The following is an 18,047-nucleotide window of genomic DNA, read 5'->3' on the forward strand; positions in this document are numbered from 1 at the left end:
CTGACATGAATGATAGCCGTTAGCATGTAGCTACAGTGAGCTGCTGTCCAGTTTCCTCACAAACCACAGGACTATTTATTTCATACTTTGCAAACATTTTAATGAATTTTTTGGGGGGAGCATACACATTTCAAAATATCTGTTTACCTCAAACTGCAACTTGAGTTAAATAAATGTTTATAATATACAAAGAAAATACAAGGGAGCAGAGCTTCTGACGTGCCTTACACACAACCAGTGTTTCTGTCTCGACAGCTTCTTCGTAAAGCAACACCAAATGCACGCCGACCGCAACATCTGGCCAGAAACAACCCAAAAACTGTCGCTCGCGCACACAGAAACAAAATAAAAAGCAATTTAAAATAAAGAGGGAGGAGGAAGAGGAGAAGAAGCGTGATGTTGAAGACTGAGGAACTGAAAGCAGAAGCTACAAGTCAAACCAGGCACTAAACTGAGGACAGATGGGAGGAGGGTTTGTACACACACCACCACCTCCTCCTCCTCCTCCTCCTCCTCCTCCTCCCCTACACACACACACACACACACACACACACACCTCCTCCCAGACAGCGACGGAGGATGCAGGTTAAGGATGCAAGCTTTTACTTTAATCTGCAACATTAATCTTCCACATCCTCCAGCGGTCAGTCAGTCAGTCGCGTCCGTCGGCCGTTCGGATGGGCTGGCTGACCTGTCAATCACACGGTGAGACGGACTCGGGGAGCATGCTCAGTGTGGCGGCGGCGGTCAGTTGAGGTGGAAGCCCTTCTCCATGGTGGCAGCTAACAGACGCTCACGCATGATGTCCTCGGATGAATATTCAGGAAGCTTCAGGTAGTGAACGCAGGTGTTGACTGACGGGTAACTGGAGTCGGTGGCGTCCACCTGAGGGGAGGCAGCAGCCAATCAGATTCACACATTCCTTTCATGATTCAAAAACATCCTTTTGGCTGGAGCGTAGGGTTTTAACAGGACTGGAGGAGGATGCACTTTAAAAGGTGCGAGTTTACCTTCCTGACTATGGTGAGGCGGGGGTGCAGGTTGGCGAGGCCTCCGGGGGGCAGCGTGGAGCAGCCGGTGGTGAACTGTAGGAACGCTTTCCTCTCATCCGACGACATCCCGCACAAAACTCTGACGAAGCGCAGGAAGCCGGGACTGAGGGAGAGGCGAGATGTCAGAGTGGTTCCAACTGGGAAAATCACCGGGAGGAATACCGTCTTCATCATCATCATTACGTACCTGTCTCTGGTGTAGCCCAGCTTTGGTTCGGTGTAGCTGACGATGTCATCAGCAGTCCAGGAAGGTGATTGGTTTCCACAGAGGATCATCTGAACCTCCTTGTGGCTGAAAGAACTCAACTTCTCCATTGGAAACACTTGATTAAAACCCTCTGAGGAGGAGGAAGAGGAGGAGGAGCGAGGTCAGCACGGTTCCTGCTCTAGCGCCCTCTGGCTGCAGCTCGTGTTCAGATCACGGGTGTGAAAATGTTCCTGTGTTTACCTCTGAAGGCCTCCATCTGTTTCTGGATGCCGGTGTGCATGCACAAGTCAAACATCAACTCTACGTACTCCTCTGCATTCTCCATCGTCACCATCTAAACGCACACACACACACACACATAGTCGTCCATCATCTGGACCAGCTGAGCACACACAAACGCTTTCAGTGACTCAGCGTTTTGTTGTTTTGACCTCGTCATCTCCGTTCGGTTTGAGATCCACCGCCGAGAAGCCGTGAACCTTCGACGACGGACAGAACTGGAAGTTCAACCTGGAGGACAGACGGAGGCGTGGATCAGACGGACGATTGGCAGCCAGGCTACTTCTGCTTGCATGTGGACAATGGGACCAGTTTACCCGAGGTCATCGATGCTGAGGGGGGGTCCGGAGCCCAGCGGGTTCCTCAGCATCAGATCCTGCAGCCGGGTGTTCTTCTCGTCTTCGGTGAAGCTCTTACTGGCCAGGATGTGCCTCCTCTTCACCGCCAGCTCCTTCACCTCCTTCAGGAAACGAGCCCTGAAGGAGGAGGACAGAAACGACATCTTAGCTGCTACACTAAAAACAAAGGTGTTGATGGTTCGCAGGGTTGGCGCCGACCGTTTACCTGTGTGGGTTGACCAGCTGGAAGTCGTCCCAGGTGAGGATGCCGTGATACCAGGCCGGTGGTTTGGGTTTCGGGGGGTCCATGATGAACTCAGACTTGGAGTCCTCATCGAAGCTGCCTACGGAGTACGTCTCCTGGCTCTCCTCGGTGGAGGCCTCGGACAACAGGAGGAAGGGCTGCAGGTGGGGCCGCTCGGGGTCGTGACCCTGCGGCGAGCTGCGGGACTGGTACAGCAGTTTGCTCATGTTGGACTTGATGTCCCCCATGCAGAGCAGCTTGAAGACCGGCTGAGAGATGGGCAGGTCCACCAGACGGTTGTCCTGGATGCACTTGGCCAGGAAGACGCCCAGGAAGTGGAAGAGCTTGGTGATGCGCTCCAGCTCCTCGCTGTCCTGAGGGAACGGTGCCGGGAACAGACCGCAGGAGCGCTGCACGTAAAAACCAGGAGGCTTCAGACCGCCGCCCAGGTCCACCTGAAGCACAGAGGTCCGGGAAAGATCCCGGGACAGCGATCAATGACTTAAACGTAAAAGCACAGAAACATCGACCGAAGGGGAAGGTTTCGCCTCTCGCCTGTCGGGACTCGTCGTCGGGGAAGTCGTCGTCACACAGCCAGATGCCCAGAGACGTCCTCTGAAACTCTGCAGCCACTAGAGCGTAGAACTCCAGAGTCGGGCCGAGACCAGTCCCCTCCTCGCCCTGGAACTCCACCTGGACACAGAGACAGACAGAGAGACATCTCAGAAAGACGCTCCGAGAGCTTGTCGCTGAAGGATGGACAGATCACGGCAGTCTCTCACCTCCAGCACAGACTTCCTGTCAGAGTGGAGCTGCATTACCGACTCCGCCCATTCCATCATGGCTTCTCCTCGGGGGACTTTGACTCGCTCGTGTTTGAGCCGGCCCACTCTGAACTCCCCAGGGTCGTCGCGCCGCACCGTGTTGGACGGCCTGGAGCGTTCCATGGTTGCCTCCCGCCGGTTCTGGAGCCACACGATCGCCCTGGAGACACCGGTGTCAGGAGCATCGGTTCGTCTCGCGTCCTCTCAGAGTGGAGTCGGCATCAGACTCACCTGGACGCTCCGAACGCCGTGCAGGTGAAGTAGAGCTGTCGCGTCTCAAAGGGGATGAGGAAGGGACACTTGGAGGTGAGCTGTTCACACCAGTCGGGCAGAGCGCCGCTAGCCAGCGCGAGAGGCTCCTGGAAAACACGGAAAGTCAGGCCACGTTCTCCTGATCTACAACCGATCAAGCAGCCGATTGATCGTCTGGACAGAACTGACCTCGATCTGCTGCAGAATCTTCGTTGTGATCTTCTTGCTGGTGAACTCCTCTGGAGACGCATTGAATTGCAGCTCGTCAAAATCTGCACAAACGCAACACAAATGATGCACGGAAGACCCCGCCGGGGTGTGCGTCACCTGTGTGTGTGTGTGTCGCCGTACCCTCCTGCAGAGTGCGTGCGTTGGAGGTGGAGTCTCCTCCGATGATGTAGAGGATGCGCAGCAGCTGCAGGACGTCCTCCACCCCGCAGGCGCTCTGGCTGCAGCCTGCTTTCGCCTGTGCCACCTCCCTGGCTACGCCCAGAATCTCGCTGCTCTGATTGGCTGACACCGAGCTCGGGCTCAGGCCGCCGGGCCGACTCCCCACACCGACGCTGTGTTCACACAAGTCCTAGAGGAGGAGAGTGAAGGAGGTCAGAGGAGGGTTGCAGATTTAAATCGGCGTCCTTCAGGCGTGTTCCTGCGACGCCGGTGCGACTCACCGTCTTCCCGTTCTCCTTCTCTTTGTCTGAGTCCTTCAGTTCTCTGTACATGATCCTGCGGGGCAGAAAGGCCAGAGGTCAAGCATCCGAGGACGGGATGGCATCGGACGGAGACGCCCGCTGTCCCCTTACGTGTACGTGGGCTCCCAGATGCGTCGCAGCTTGTCCGTCTTCACGGCGCCGTTGCAGGACAGCTGCAGCAGCCGCTGGACGTAGTAGAAGATGGTGGACTTGTAGTTGGACAGAGGAAGCTCCACCTCCCGCGCCGTACCCAGCCCCGCCACCTAAACGCACACAAGCAGCTCGGTACCAGCAGAATAGCGTCCCGGCCGCCATGATCTCAGACCCTCGTTGGGTTCCTCCTACCTTCAGGGTGAGGGAGAGGTGAGGGGACGGCGTGCACTCCACCTCCTCCTGAACCTCCGAATGAGGAGTTCCTGACAGGAGAAATAAAAGTCTTTAGATTACTTTGGAAATGAAACACTAGCACACAGGGTATGTGTGTGCGCGTGTGTGTGTGTGCGTACCCGGTGCAGGGATCTCCAGGTCCGTGGTCTGCTGGACGTTAGTTCTTCCCGGTCGCGGGTCAAAGGCGGGGACCAGAGCAGAGAACTGTCTCTTCAAGACAAAATCATCATCCCAGGTCCTCCTGCGTCCTCCTTTGGTCTCGTACTCCTCCTCCTCCTGCAGTCACAAACAGCCACACACGCTTTGACATCCCTTCCTGGTACTCTCACCACCGGTATTATTTAACCGGCCAGTAAGCCCGTCTCTTACCAGGACCTCCTCGTACTCCTGGTCCTCCTGATTGTCGTCTTCATTCTCGTCGTCGTCGTCGTCGGCCTCTGGGAGGTCTTCCTCGTCGTCAAGCTCCGCCAAGAGCGTGTTGGCGCGGCAGCTGTCCAGGAAGTCTACGGGATGCGGAGCGCAAACGTAACGTAAATGTTCGTTCATACAGCAGCTGGTTTAAAAATACTTTTACACACTGAGGGGACACCTGAAATAAAGACGATCGGACACGAGTGTGTGTGTGTGACATCACCATAGAGAGAGAACTCCGCCTCCTGACCCGTGTCACTCTCACTGGACGTGGACGTCAGGCTGGTCGTCAGGGTGTTGTTTAGTAACTGTCCCACGGACAGACCTGTGGTTGCCGTTGCTACGTTGTTGCTGCTGGTTACTATGGAGGTTGACATGGTGACGGTGGAGGTGGTGCCGGTGGTGGTGAGGTTAGGAAAGCTCTGAGCGCCCATGAGAGGAGAAGCTGCAAACAGACAAACAAAAGGCCGTTTAGTTTGGAGCGGGTGAAGCTGGTTAAGCTCCTGATTGGTTGAACTGTGGATGTTTTGCACCGACAGCACGTTACAGTAAAACGGTGTGAATGTTCTGAGTCAGCCTATCGGTCCATATCTACACCGGCCAGAAGATGAGAAGCGGAGAGGAACCAAACATGGAACATGACTCTACAAAAAGGTCAATGTTCTCCAACAGGTTCCAGATGAGTGAAGTAGCAGAACCCTAACCCTAACGGACTCTAAGATCCTGTGAGCGAGGATCTACACAGACACAGGAGCCTGCTGAGGGGACTCTCATCGAGCTGCGTTACTGCTGCAGCAGTATCAGTATATAGTAATACTGCGTTACTCACTGGCGGTACTCAGGACGTTCCGGCCCAACGTGTTGGTGTTGTTGTCGCTGCTGCTGCGGCTGAGATTCATGTTGTTGGTGGCGTTGGTCCGTGACATGTTGGGCGCACGGCGGACGAAGGACTCCATGAGGCTGGCCTCGCGGGACGACAGGTTGGGCACGCTGGCGCTGGAGCTCATGGGAGCGCCGGCGGCGAGCAGGGAGCTGACGGACAGTCGGGCGTTAGCCGCCGAGCACAGGGGCCTCTGGGAAGGCGTGTCCTTGCTGGAGGACTCCGACACCGAGCTAACGTCGGGGGAGCTCACGCTCACCAGCCCCATGGAGACCGCCGTGGCCGGATCGATGGTCGCCGTGGACGAGTCCTTGTTCCTGGCTTCGTCACCGGGGCCGGCGGTGAGCGTGCCGGAGCTCGACGCCGAGCCGGACCCGCCCTCCACCACGGAAGACAGCACAACAATCGGCTCCCGCTGCTGTCCGTCAGAGCCGACCCCGCCCCCCGTTACTACGCCCACGCCGGAGCCCTGGTCGAGCAGCAGCCCCTCGGCCCGCCTCTCCAGCCGCAGCCCCATGGTGGAGGAGCTCAGGCTGATGTCTGAGGAAGAGGCGGCGCTGCAGACGGAGCTGCTGCTGCCCTTCCTGCTGGAGGAGCCGGCCCCTCCCAACGACATGGCCCCGCCCTTGTCCGGACAGTTATTTTTCATCAGGCTGCTCCACGACTGCTGCTGCAAGGAGGACGAGGACGAGGAGGTGGTGCCGCTGCCGGCCGCTGGCATCACAGAGGGTCCCACCGTGGAAGAGGCGGGGCCTGAAACAGTGGATGAGACAGGTTTGGGTGACGGCGCTGTGGCAGCCGACTCAGGGTCGTACCCTGGAGCAAGCTTGAGGTCAAACTTCCCTTCAGCACCCATACGGTAAGAGTTAGAGCCGCCAGCATCCCAGGTTACATCAATCCAGCCTGGATGGACAGAAAGATAGGAGGGAGACGGACGGATGGATGTCAGAGACCCGGCAGAGAGAGAGAGAGAGAGAGAGAGAGAGAGGAAGACAGACAGCAGAGAAGCAGCTCCACACTGGACCGGATCACTGCGTGCAAACTGGAGCAACAATTAAACAATTAAAACTAAGGCTTGGCAATCAACAAATGCTGCTTCTATACATTATAATAATCTATAAATAACTAGTATATATATATATATATATATATATATATATATATATAGTATACTATGGCAGTAATTAATACTTACAATAATATTGCATGTTCCGAAATGTACTTTAGAATCTTGGAACTTAGTAATCTGTTACTTTTACAGTCAATATCAAAATTATTGCAATCGAAATATTGAAGACCGATTCTAACGTAATAATAAAATATTACGGTCCAGGCGGAGCGACAAGAGAGAGAAATACAGAATCACAGAAAATGACAATCGAAGCAGAAAACGGGCACGAAGGGACGATCCCATCTGAGACGCAATGACAATCTCCATTCAACAGAGCTCCTCCATGCATTCGGCCCCGAAGGCAAATCATCTGGCTTAGATTAAAACGCAGGGACAGTAAGACGAGCAAGAGGCAGGCGGGGGGGGGGGGGGGGGGCGTTGGTTAATACCTGAACGCGGACACAAATCGGAACCTTTATCTATCTTTATCTTTATGACCTCTTCCGCTTCAGAGAATTTACCAACTGGGGTGTTTTAGCGTGGAGAAAAATACATTTTAGCATTTCAAAGTCGGTAAATGCAGCTTCTCACATCCAGATCTTGGAATGAAACATCTTCCCACAGTCCAGTGGGACATAAAGAACAGTCCATCGTCCACTGAAGCTGGAGGATCAACCAGAAACATCTCATCACTGCTCATTCCTCACCGTTGTGGGCCTCGCCGGTGACGGTTCCCTCTCCGGCCAGGTTGCCATCCTGGTCGCGCCATTTCCAGTCAATGCCCCGGACCACCCGCGCCCCCGGGACAATGTACTTCATCACCTGGGAACGAAACAAGCGGCGCTGGCGACGAAGGTTCGCCTCCGCCTCCTTCACAGCTCTACCTGAGGAGGGACATGAAGGATTTTATCACTCAACCAAGTCGACAAAGCACAAAAAGACAAGTCAGAAAATGTAGAAATGTTCTTCTGGGCGCCAGCGGAGTAATCAGAGGTCCCACGGCGGCCTTACCCAGCTGGTCCTCACAAACGGCGATGACAGTGCCGTACAGCTCAAGTCCGGACAGGGACAAGTAGTGGGTCTGACCGCTGGCGTTCTTCCCCATCTGTTTGATCCTGATGTGTCTCCACCCCTGCTTCTCGTCTTTGGATGGGTCCAGAGGCCACGTGGCCGTCGACCTGAAGGACACAGAGTTAGACGTCATCCATTAAACGGGTTTCTGTACGTGTCAAAGTTCACGCCAGCCCCTTCGTGCAGATAATTAACGGCCCCGCGTCGTACCCGGGTTCGTTAAGGCTGCAGTCGTCTACGTGGGTGTGGAGGGTTGTCCAGATCTGCCCGTCCTTCGACACCTGAAACACCCAGTTCCTCAAGGCGGAGCGACCGTAACCCCTGAGAGGAAAACACATTTCGTTTCATTCAGCGCATTTGATTTGTTTGTATCCTGGGTGCGCTTGTTTTCACTACCTGGCGTGTCTTAGCGTGTATGCTGAGGGAATGACCCAGAGGCCGAGGTCAACAGCAAAGCAGGCGTTCTTGTCGTCATTGGTGTGGCAGTTGAGGGCGGAGCTATCCCGACTCAGGATGTCCTCCAACCTCCCGTATGGAAGGTTCCGCCCCTCCGATGATGTCACCACCACCAGGCCATAGGCAGCAGGATTTACCCACTCATAGGCCGTCCTGAGTGAAGCAGAAAATTGATTACATTTGATCCAAAATACTCTTTTAAACTAACAATTCAAAACATACTTAATCCCAAAATACAACAAACTTCACCCGACTAATTTAATTGATCCGCTTTAACTTACTTGGCATTGGTTCCGACCCAGTAGACGATTCCATTCTCATCAAAGTTGTGTTGGTGTCTAAACGTGAAGGTCTGTCCTTCCCTCAGCTTCCTCACAAAGACGAACGACGAGCGCTCAAAGTCGTACCACTGCTTGGCCACCTGGAGTACGACGAGAGGGAGCAGCTTAAAAACAATCTCCGCTTCACGCTAAATGAAGGCGGTGCTTGTGCGCCGCGTGCCCGCACCATCTTCAGCAGATACTGCTCCAGAGACTCCACAGTAGCAAGCGGCTCCATCTTTAACATGCGGCCCGTCCTGTCGATCAGCGCCGTTTCACCTGGCGCTCGCTCCAAACGGAACCGCAACCTCCTTGTCAAGATCTGATGGGTATAAATGCACTTCATCCAATCTGCCTCTCGGAGCAAACCGACACCGCGGCGACACCGCCTTGACGGCACGTCGACTCGCCTGCAGGTTGTATGAGGACCCTGGAGTGTCGTACAGGTGCAGAGGTAGACGCTCGATTGACTCCAGGACAGCGATCAGTTTACGGATTAAGGCAACAGCTGGTCGGCTGCAGACACACACACACACACACACACACACACACACACACACACCGTCAGTCATTTGTTCGCAGTGGAAGACATTTCATTGCGTCATTTATGCTTCAGCATCACAGCTGACCAATCACATGTGAAGAGGGCGTGGCCAGACTGAACTGAACACCCATTTAAACGATTTGCCGTTACCTCTCATCGTCTTCATTCTCACTGAAAGCCGCCTTAAAGACATTGATCCTCTCCATTAAAGGCTTACAATCATGAGTCAGGTCCAGTTCCACACTCTGCAGACAGACAGAAGGAAGAACGTCAGACTTCAGAATGAATCTTAAAAGCGTCTCATCGTGACCCGGACAACAACCCCTCACATTATTCAGGACGGTGAACAACGCCTGCACCAGGCCACTGCTGCACATCTCGTACGGAGAAATTGTGTTTTCGTCTTTCAAAACGACGATCAGGTTCTCCAGAGCGGTTTTCATCAGGTCCCTCCATGTGTTCTCTCCTTCAATACACTGAGCACACCGAGGCAGAAATCATCCATCATCCAGAAAGTCACACCAGAGGTGAGGCCTCCGATTGGTCCGTGTGCGCGCGACATACCTGCCGGTGTGTGTGCAGCTCCCAGGCGGACTCCAGCTGTGTGGAGATGTTCCTCAGGGTGACCACCACGCCCCTGGGCATGCTCTCCACAGCTTTGAAGTGATCGTCGTACAGCTCCCTCGCCATGCTCTTCACCTTCTGCTTCGTCTTCTCCAGCTTCGATTTCAGCTTCCTGCCTCGCTTTCCCGTCCAACCCGTCACAAACTCGGAGCCTACACAACGACATGACAGCAAACGTCAGACTACCGGTTCTGATGAACTACCGTCTGAATTCTGCAGAGACCGTCTTGGGAAAGCCTTGTGGGGTTCCTTAAGGATCTGTTACGGTAGAACAGATTTCTTCCAGCTGGGTTGTGTTAACAGATACATGCCGTTTCTCTGTCTTGCAGTGAGTTAGTTTTATGCTGCCATGTTCGCTCTCTTATCCAACCATTGCTGTTTTCAGATGGATTTCTGGATTTCACAAGGACAAACAGAACTTTGTGCACGCATTCCCTCTCCAACTCCTCTGCAGAAAGGGAGGGAGGGAGGAAAAGAGGCTAGAAATTTAATTTGTGCGCAAACTGATTCTCTTCTTTCCCTGAAACAGATCTAGAAATGTTCATTTCTATTTTACTCCAACTTTAGCTCGGTGCATTTGTTGCTAGAACACGCACTTCTCTGTTCAGTTGTGCCGTGTCGTCATGCCAGATCATACACAAATGACGTGAACTGACAGTAGCTTGCGTGCTGCTGTGGCGCCACTTCTGGTGTGAATTCAAACTAAACTTTCCATCGTTTTCTGAGTTTGTGCTGATGTGCTGTAACTGCAGCGAGAAGCGATGTGGAGCTGCTGGCGGATACTGAGACACACCCAGTGAGGTCTCGGCGGTGAAAGAGTGCTTGGTTCCGCGGTTGGACTCAAACACAAAGCCCGGGAGGTCTTCTTTCAGGATGGTGGCCTGCTGGCCGTCTGAATTGTGGATGGCAATCTCTCCCTCCTTCAAACAGGTGAGGGACCAGTTGCCCACTGTGAGCTTGGTGGGGCCCACGCTGGACAGGATGGGCTGACTGGCTGTCACAGGTTTCACCTGACTCCGCGCTCGTTGCAGCTTCTCCAGGAACTCGCTGCGAGATTCTGTACGGGGGAGGGCGGGGCAGTAGGAGGGACCAGGAGAGCACGCAAGTCTGGTCAACGAGAGAAACCAGGGATGAATAAAGATACCGCATGTCCGCAGATCATTTGTACCCGAGCTGTCCGACCCCCCCTCAGGACTCCCGCTGGAATACATGGTGGCCAGCTTCCCATCCAGGATGAACCGGAACCAGCCGTTGGAGCCGTTGGAGAGCTCCAGCGCAGCAGCGTCTGACCAGATGTAGAGACAGTCCCTCCCTCTGATGATGGACCAGTCCTTCCAGTGGTAGGGCTTCCCCTGCTGGACCTCTCTCGCATCCTCCTGGACCTCTTCCTCCTGCAAGCGGCACCGTGATGACTACTACTGACAGAAATGAGCTTCTTAAACGTCTCGGGTTCGTACAAACAGAGACCTTACCTTTTCAGGTTTGGCTTCATCCTCGTTCTCGTCGTCAGACGCCGGTCCGGCCAGAGTGGATACCTTGCTGATGACTCCCAATCGAGCAAGCTGGTCGAGGAAAACGTCGCCGCCTTTATCCACCAGATCTCTGATGATCTGCAGAGCCAGGAGGTGACCGTCGTCGTCGTCCTGAGACCAAGAGTCACGTAAAACTCTAATTTTTTCAAAGAGCCTGAAAGCTTCACTGATTGCTGGATGTGTGCGTTTGTACCTCCTGGTCGAGCACAGTAGCGGTGATCTCCACCAGCACAGTGGGAAGGTTGTGCCCCGTTTCACTATCACACACCTCCTTCAACAGGACTTCACTGCTGTAGTGAACCATCTTCCTGATCAGGGCCAGACTGGCTTTCCTGAAAACCCAAATCGTTCAGTAACACTGAAAGTAACACCCTTCAGTTGTTCCGTCTCATCTCGTCTGTTTTGTTACCGAATAGAAGGCAGCATGGTTTGCTGAAAGGTTTGTGCAAAAACAGGCAGGAGTCTCCTCAGGTAGATGGGGGCCATTTCCGGGTCTCCTTTGGGCTCGCTGCCCTCCTCCTCCTCTTTGTTCACGTCTTTCTTCTTCTTGTCATCACCTTTATTCACAGGACACATCCAGTCCCCTGCAGCACACACAAACACACGGGTCCGAGCTGCAGTAGCATGAAAACGGCCTCTCTATGTGCAAGCGTTTCCTCTCGGCAGATCACCCGGACTTTATTCACCGTGAAAGTGAGCTATTGATCGGGGTGATCGCCATGATAAGAGATCAGAAACAGATGTGCCGAGTTCACAATAATGGGATGTTTTAAATGGGGAAGCCTCGGCATCAATGGGGTCCCTACCAGGAGACTGCAGTATGGCCACCACCTCACTGTGTCCCCTCTCCCTGGCTTTGTCCAGAGGAGTTTTCCCGTCCTCATCTCGGAGGTCAGGATTGGCTCCGTGACGCAGCAGAGTCTAAAAACACGCACAAATGTTCAGTCCAGAGCCAAGAAAACAGAAACGCATATCTTTGCTGTTGGCTCAGCGGCCTCGTTACCTTGGCTACTTGCGGGCGTCCAAAACAGGCAGCGTAGTGTAGGGAAGATGACCTTTGACCTCTGTTGACGTCCGCCCCCCTCTCACATAAAAACTCCACCTGGAGCAACGACAAGCAGTTAGTCTTGACCAGAACTAACAACTGACGTCAGACATGTTTCACTCCGTGTTCTAAAGTAGGATCTCCATTTCTTACCATTTCCTGCGTGCCGAAAGCTGAAGCCCAGTTGAGCAGCGTCTGTCCGACATCATCCATGAAGTTCACCTCGAAAGCTACAACAGAAAGCAGCGAGTTGGAAGAGACTCGGACTCTAAAGCCTTCTGTGGCTGCAGGTCCAGGTCTTTCCCTCACCGCCGGTGTCGATGGCGTCGATCAATGCATCCGTGTCTTTGCTTCGGATACAGTCGATCAGCTGTCGGTGGGACCTCTCCCCGGAACTGTCCAGGCGCCGCAGGCCGGGGATCCGGCCTGTCGAACCGGCGGTGGATTTGGGCAGCGCCTTTCGTCCCTCGAACAGAAGCACTAGGAGGAGGTCAACCAACCGCATCGTGTCCAGCACGCAGCGCTCGTCTCCTCGCAGGGCAGACTCCATCGAGTCGGGCAGCGCCGAACGCAACAGGTCCTAAAGGCGGGAGAGATCCAATCAGACAGGACTGTACTTGGACGAGAGCTGCGTTTCAGGCGTGCCGACCTACATGCGTGACGAGCGGGGAGCCTCTGCACAGCGTGGACAGCAGGCTGACGATGGTCGACACCTGGTTACTGACTTTGGAGTCCGGGGCTGAGGGGGCGCCGCCCGTCGAGGTCCGCCCAGGCTTGCAGGAGGCGGGGCCCGAAACAGTCCCGCCGGCGGCAGCCATGCGAGACAGCAACTCTTCTGTCAGGCCGTGTTTAGCTAAAGGGGCCGGGTCCACGCCACGGCGGGTGAACCTGTCGGCCAATGAGGCGAAGCAGCGTAGAGCACCGTCGGAGACCTGAGGGACAGACAGCGGTGAGTCCTCCTGAGAAATGGACTGCTGATAAACCAGCGGGACAACTCCTCTGCGGTTACCTGGTGGTCTTCGTGCTTGAGGAGGCTGGACAGAGACTCAACGCACGTCTCTAAAGACGAGTCCTGAGGCTCCATCTTGCTGCAGAGTCGGGACACGACGGCCATCGCCGAGTGCAGGGTGTCTTTATGAACGAGATGTCCGCTGTCTCGGATGAAACTCAGCACACAGTTCAGACCGCCGGCCTCGAACACAGCACCGGACTCCCTGGTGCAGATCAGCTCCAGCACCTGGACGACAAACACATCCGTAGAAAACACTGAAAGATGCTAAATAAGACTCCATATCGAACACTTAATCAGGATCAGGTGGCATTTGCTGCAGATCTCAGGTCAGCTGCCGCCGCCTCCTACCTTGACACACTGCTCAGCCAGGTCTCTGCTGGCCCGGTTGTTGAGCTCCACCACCACCAGGCGGTTGCACAGCGCCTTGATGGCTCCGTCCACCCCCACAATCCTCCGGGTGCATTCCGCCGACACATCCAGGTAATAGGTGATGGCTCTGGCTGTGACCTCCAGCACATTATCGGGAGCGCTCTCATCCAGGAAGATCTTACAGAGCGCTGGGAGGAACGTCCGAGGAGGACAGCTGAAAGGAGGACACGAGGAGGAGACAGTCAGGACAACCTTCTTTGTCAAGCTCAGCATCCATGAGCGACGAAGCTCAAGACTCACGTCTCAAAGCACCGGTCGACGTTGTCGGACATCAGAAGGAGCATGCAGAGCTGCTCCAGGGCAATGAGCTGCATGTCGCGTTCATCGCCCTGACCCATCTGCAGCCACTCCAGCAAGGTGTCTGGGTCCACATCCGCCATGATGGCTAGCCTACAGACAGGAACAACATGGCAGAATTTAGCTTCAGTGGCTTGAGAACGTACTGCTCCTAAACTCCAGACGTGGATCTGAGCGTCTAATGAATCCGGTCCAGAGCGCCACAACCGCAGTTTATCTGTATTACACCGATCTATCCTGTGTGCAGGTGATGGTCTGACATCGCTTGACCTCTCACCTGGCTCCCCGTTGGCTGCCCGGTCTGGCTCAGCGCCCAATCACTGCTCAATGTGGAGTCGCTGTTTGGAACTCATCCAACCAACCAGATGGACGGGGGGGGGGACACGGACCAGGAGGAAGTTTCTTGCTCTCAAAGGGGATGCTGGGACATGTAGTCACTTACTACAACAACACAACAACAACAACACTTACTAACTTTACAGACATGAGGTTTAATATGAAATAATTAGCACGGTGGCGCTCCCATTAAGTAAACAAAGCGCAGACCGTTGAACCAACTGTACCTGACTGGCACAGGTAACCAGAGGTTGGGTTCGACTGCCTAAAACACTAAAACACACAATGCCAGCTGGCTAATGCTAATTCCACCACAGACAAACACGATTCACTGAGACTTAACCTTGTCGTGGCTTTCCCTTCAACCACCACAGCAGCGTGTCTGAACCACAAAGCTTCTATGCCCTGTCTTTAGTCTGACAGGTGGGAGACATTCTGAGCTGCAACGCTTCTACTGTGGAATCAAATCAGCCAGCATGCAAATCAGAGACGTTGGTATGAAAACCCGAGTTGACAGTCAGAGGCCGGAGGATCGCTGAGGCGGCGGCCAGATAAAACCACTGAAGAGCTTTGCATGGAGGTAAAGACAGATCAAAGCAGCAGCCTACAAACCTAAAACCTGCAGCACAAATCAATCCTCTGAAATCAGAAGCGTTTTGTTTGAGACACTGCATTTTATCTTTTTATAATTATGTGTTATAGGGAGGGGTGTTTTCTTCTAGAACCTGCCCGTTTCCTGTTTGTTTTTGTCTCCCGCGCTCTACGTAAAAGCTGCTGAATTACCTGGAATTCCCAATAAAGTAATCATCTATAAATGTAAACAGGTACAGTTAGTTACGAAACTGAGGAAGCATCACAGATGGTGCGTCTCTCGTATTCCCTCTAAAAATAAAGTTTGATGGATAGAAAAATGGTTGGACGTTGCAGAAATTGTAGATTCTTGTTAAGCCATTCACAAAATTTCTAAAATATAGTCTCTATCATCTAATCGAAGCTCCCGGAAAAGTAAGCGAGTAATATTTGGTATTAGAACTAGTTTTCCAAGGAAACCGTTTGGCGGTGATCTTGAGGGGTGTCTTTGTATCCCTGTAGTGTCGCAGGCTGCAGGGATACAGCATGATCACTCTATTCTAATCAGCTGGTCCACGCCCAGCTGATTAGAATAGAGTGGTCAGCTGTCTGCTAGCCACAGGGACACACGCTGTGTGGGACAGAACCTCACAGATTAATCATCACAACTCGCCAGTGTCCAGACTGCCCCTCCTTTAACTCTTGAAAGTGTCCTGTGCCAACAAATATAAGTACGACACACACTTAGTTTATTCTTCACCTCTAACAGTGTACTGAAGGCAGGAGCAGCTGTGGTCCTACAACAACACAATTCAAGTCAGACGCCAGCAAATACACAATACAAATAGAGGTGAATGAGGTCGAGTCCTCGGAGTCTGACTTTACAGCTGGACTCGGGGTGAAACGGTGGCACAGCAGTTAGCGCTGTTGCCTCACAGAAAGAAGCTTCCGGGTTCGATTCCTTCCCGCGTGGAGGTTGTATGTTCTCTCCGTGTTCTCCGGCTTCCTCCCACCTTACGTAGGTGTGAGTGGGTGTTTGTCTTCCATGTGGCCCCGCGATGAGCTGGCATCTCTACCGATTTAATCATCTGTAAACCTATGCCCGTTACTCATTTTTAAGAACATAGACTTAGAATTGAGTATCTAACACAATTTTCAGACACTGACATAATCTAAAAGAACAAACACATTCCCAACACCCAGAATTCCCTCTTTGATTGCCTGAGCGACATAAAACTGATGTAAAACAGTATTAAAATCCAGATCAATTATGACGTGTAATTCAGCAGCTTAGCAAGACTGTAATATGACAAAATGCTCGAGAATGTTCAGCTAATGCATAGACCATATGGCGAGGGAGCCAACTTTATAAAGTTACACGCTAATAATAATAATAATACACAGTTCTGGCACCCAACATTTCTTTTCTTCACCATCCAGTTTGAAGAAACCTCCTTTGTTTGAGTCTTCAAACTTCAAGAACGACGAAAGCTCGGCCACTGGCAGCTTTGACGAGTGACTAGAAATGACTTGGTTCAACCACATCGGACAAAGATAGCAGTGTGACCCCGAGTTTCATCATCTGGCCCTGCCATAACGAGCCTCGTTTCATAAACGGATATAGCAGAGACACTATTGCGACATTAAGCCCCCTAATTCATCCTGGGTACACTGGGATTTGTGGTCAAGTTACTGGGTTGCTAGCAATTAGTAAGCGTTAGCTGTTAGCATCATTTGTGGAAGATTTGCTAACGTAACGCTAATTAGCAACTGCGATGGTGTCAGCCTGTGAAACAAACTCTAACTTTATAACAATCCCTTAAACACATAGCACGTTTAAACAATGTTAGGTGTTCTTTTATTTATCCAGCACAGAAACTGATTACGAGTCACGATACCCGGTTAATATTGGCCGGCTAGCACCGTGCTAACTACGCTGAAGGCTAATGGTAGCTTTAGCAGCGGCGACCACGGGTTTCTGTCATAAACAGCTTTTATACAGATACAAACGTTCGCTGCTAAGCTACCTGGACACGCAACAAATAGTTGCTCCGGCATGTTTATTTCAAGTGCTGCGTCAATGTCTGTTTAGCGAGCATACTGCATTTGCGGCCTTAGAACTACAACTTGAACCGGGGGACTCGAGTTCTGGTCGAGCCGAAAGGCCGCGACGTAGCCTTGGGAAAACACCATGAGCGACACCGTCACGTGCTCACTTTTACCTGAGGGATGACCCACTCACCTTTTGTATTATCGGCACAGGGGCGATGATCAGAGGTATGATTTAAAATCTTCAAGATCCCGTTGAATATTGAATCATTGTATCAATAATCGATGCCGGGTGATCAAGGCGTTCCCATTTCTTTAGAACAGAAATGTCAGACTGAACTGCGTGCTAATAAACTACAGACCGGACTGAAATGGAGAGCTGATCCGAGTGCTGCCAGTGCGTTCAGGAACAAAACCTGAGCTCGGACAAAATTACACAACCTTTTATTTTATTTATAAATTGTTTCTCATTCTTATTTTTAATATCATCTCATCATTTTATTTACGCTTTACATGTGAATCCAGTTGTACATTCCTGTTTGTGCTATTCATGTAGAAATGGTGTAGAATATAATATAAATTCTAGACATAAAATTAAGAAATGTACATATCGGTCTCATCTGAAAGTAAAAATAAAGGAATCCTGGTTATAATTAATCAAGCAGAGTTGCCAAATATTAGATTTTTACAAGCATTTTAAAATTAATATGTCAAATAGTGCAAATACATTAGAACATATAAATACACAATGATGATGTTTACAGGATTTACTCACTTTAAGAAGTATATTTCGTGAGTCAGTGACGCAGACATGTCTAACAACTTTTCTGATCATCATTCAGTTTGAATATGAACTATCGGGTACATTCTAGCTTCTAGAATTATTCTAGTATATTTTGGAATCAAATTACCGACTTAATCACGCGTCATCCCTTCTAAACCCAAATAAAGGTAGTATTTGGGGGTGACGCAGCTGATGTCATGGGAAGCATGTTCCTTCCCGTTCAAAATGATTCACATCTTATAACAATACAGAGGAAAAAAGACATCTCAAATACGTACATATTTAGAATGACTAATTACA

The 18,047-nt window shown here is 52.0% G+C and overlaps 1 protein-coding gene across 2 annotated transcripts; it reads right to left on the reverse strand.

Annotated features, from left to right (window-relative positions):
* Nucleotides 1-74: 74 nt before the first annotated feature.
* Nucleotides 75-17,313, reverse strand: hectd1 (HECT domain containing 1). Of its 2 annotated transcripts, none has more exons than XM_068752332.1 (44): nucleotides 17,157-17,313; nucleotides 14,286-14,449; nucleotides 13,952-14,101; nucleotides 13,631-13,865; nucleotides 13,280-13,507; nucleotides 12,924-13,202; nucleotides 12,580-12,850; nucleotides 12,424-12,500; nucleotides 12,229-12,327; nucleotides 12,032-12,146; nucleotides 11,635-11,809; nucleotides 11,419-11,557; nucleotides 11,166-11,336; nucleotides 10,862-11,084; nucleotides 10,487-10,750; nucleotides 9,634-9,845; nucleotides 9,399-9,545; nucleotides 9,220-9,314; nucleotides 8,936-9,041; nucleotides 8,713-8,847; nucleotides 8,487-8,626; nucleotides 8,146-8,358; nucleotides 7,960-8,070; nucleotides 7,690-7,856; nucleotides 7,386-7,562; nucleotides 5,517-6,320; nucleotides 4,911-5,132; nucleotides 4,646-4,779; nucleotides 4,396-4,552; nucleotides 4,235-4,305; nucleotides 4,001-4,152; nucleotides 3,869-3,923; nucleotides 3,549-3,777; nucleotides 3,387-3,469; nucleotides 3,177-3,304; nucleotides 2,904-3,105; nucleotides 2,677-2,814; nucleotides 2,104-2,576; nucleotides 1,857-2,015; nucleotides 1,692-1,770; nucleotides 1,501-1,594; nucleotides 1,240-1,390; nucleotides 1,011-1,155; nucleotides 75-885 (listed from the first exon to the last, which is right to left on the reverse strand). In XM_068752332.1, the coding sequence occupies exons 3-44, from the start codon at nucleotides 14,089-14,091 to the stop codon at nucleotides 748-750; spliced, it is 7,533 nt and encodes a 2,510-aa protein (XP_068608433.1). In that variant the 5' UTR covers nucleotides 14,092-14,101; nucleotides 14,286-14,449; nucleotides 17,157-17,313; the 3' UTR covers nucleotides 75-747. The 2 variants fall into 2 exon arrangements, with proteins under 2 accessions (XP_068608433.1, XP_068608432.1); XM_068752331.1 differs by having other exon boundaries at nucleotides 5,517-6,470.
* Between the last annotated feature and the right edge of the window lie 734 nt (nucleotides 17,314-18,047).

Source organism: Brachionichthys hirsutus, chromosome 18 (assembly GCF_040956055.1).
Source record: "Brachionichthys hirsutus isolate HB-005 chromosome 18, CSIRO-AGI_Bhir_v1, whole genome shotgun sequence".
Taxonomy (NCBI): domain Eukaryota; kingdom Metazoa; phylum Chordata; class Actinopteri; order Lophiiformes; family Brachionichthyidae; genus Brachionichthys; species Brachionichthys hirsutus.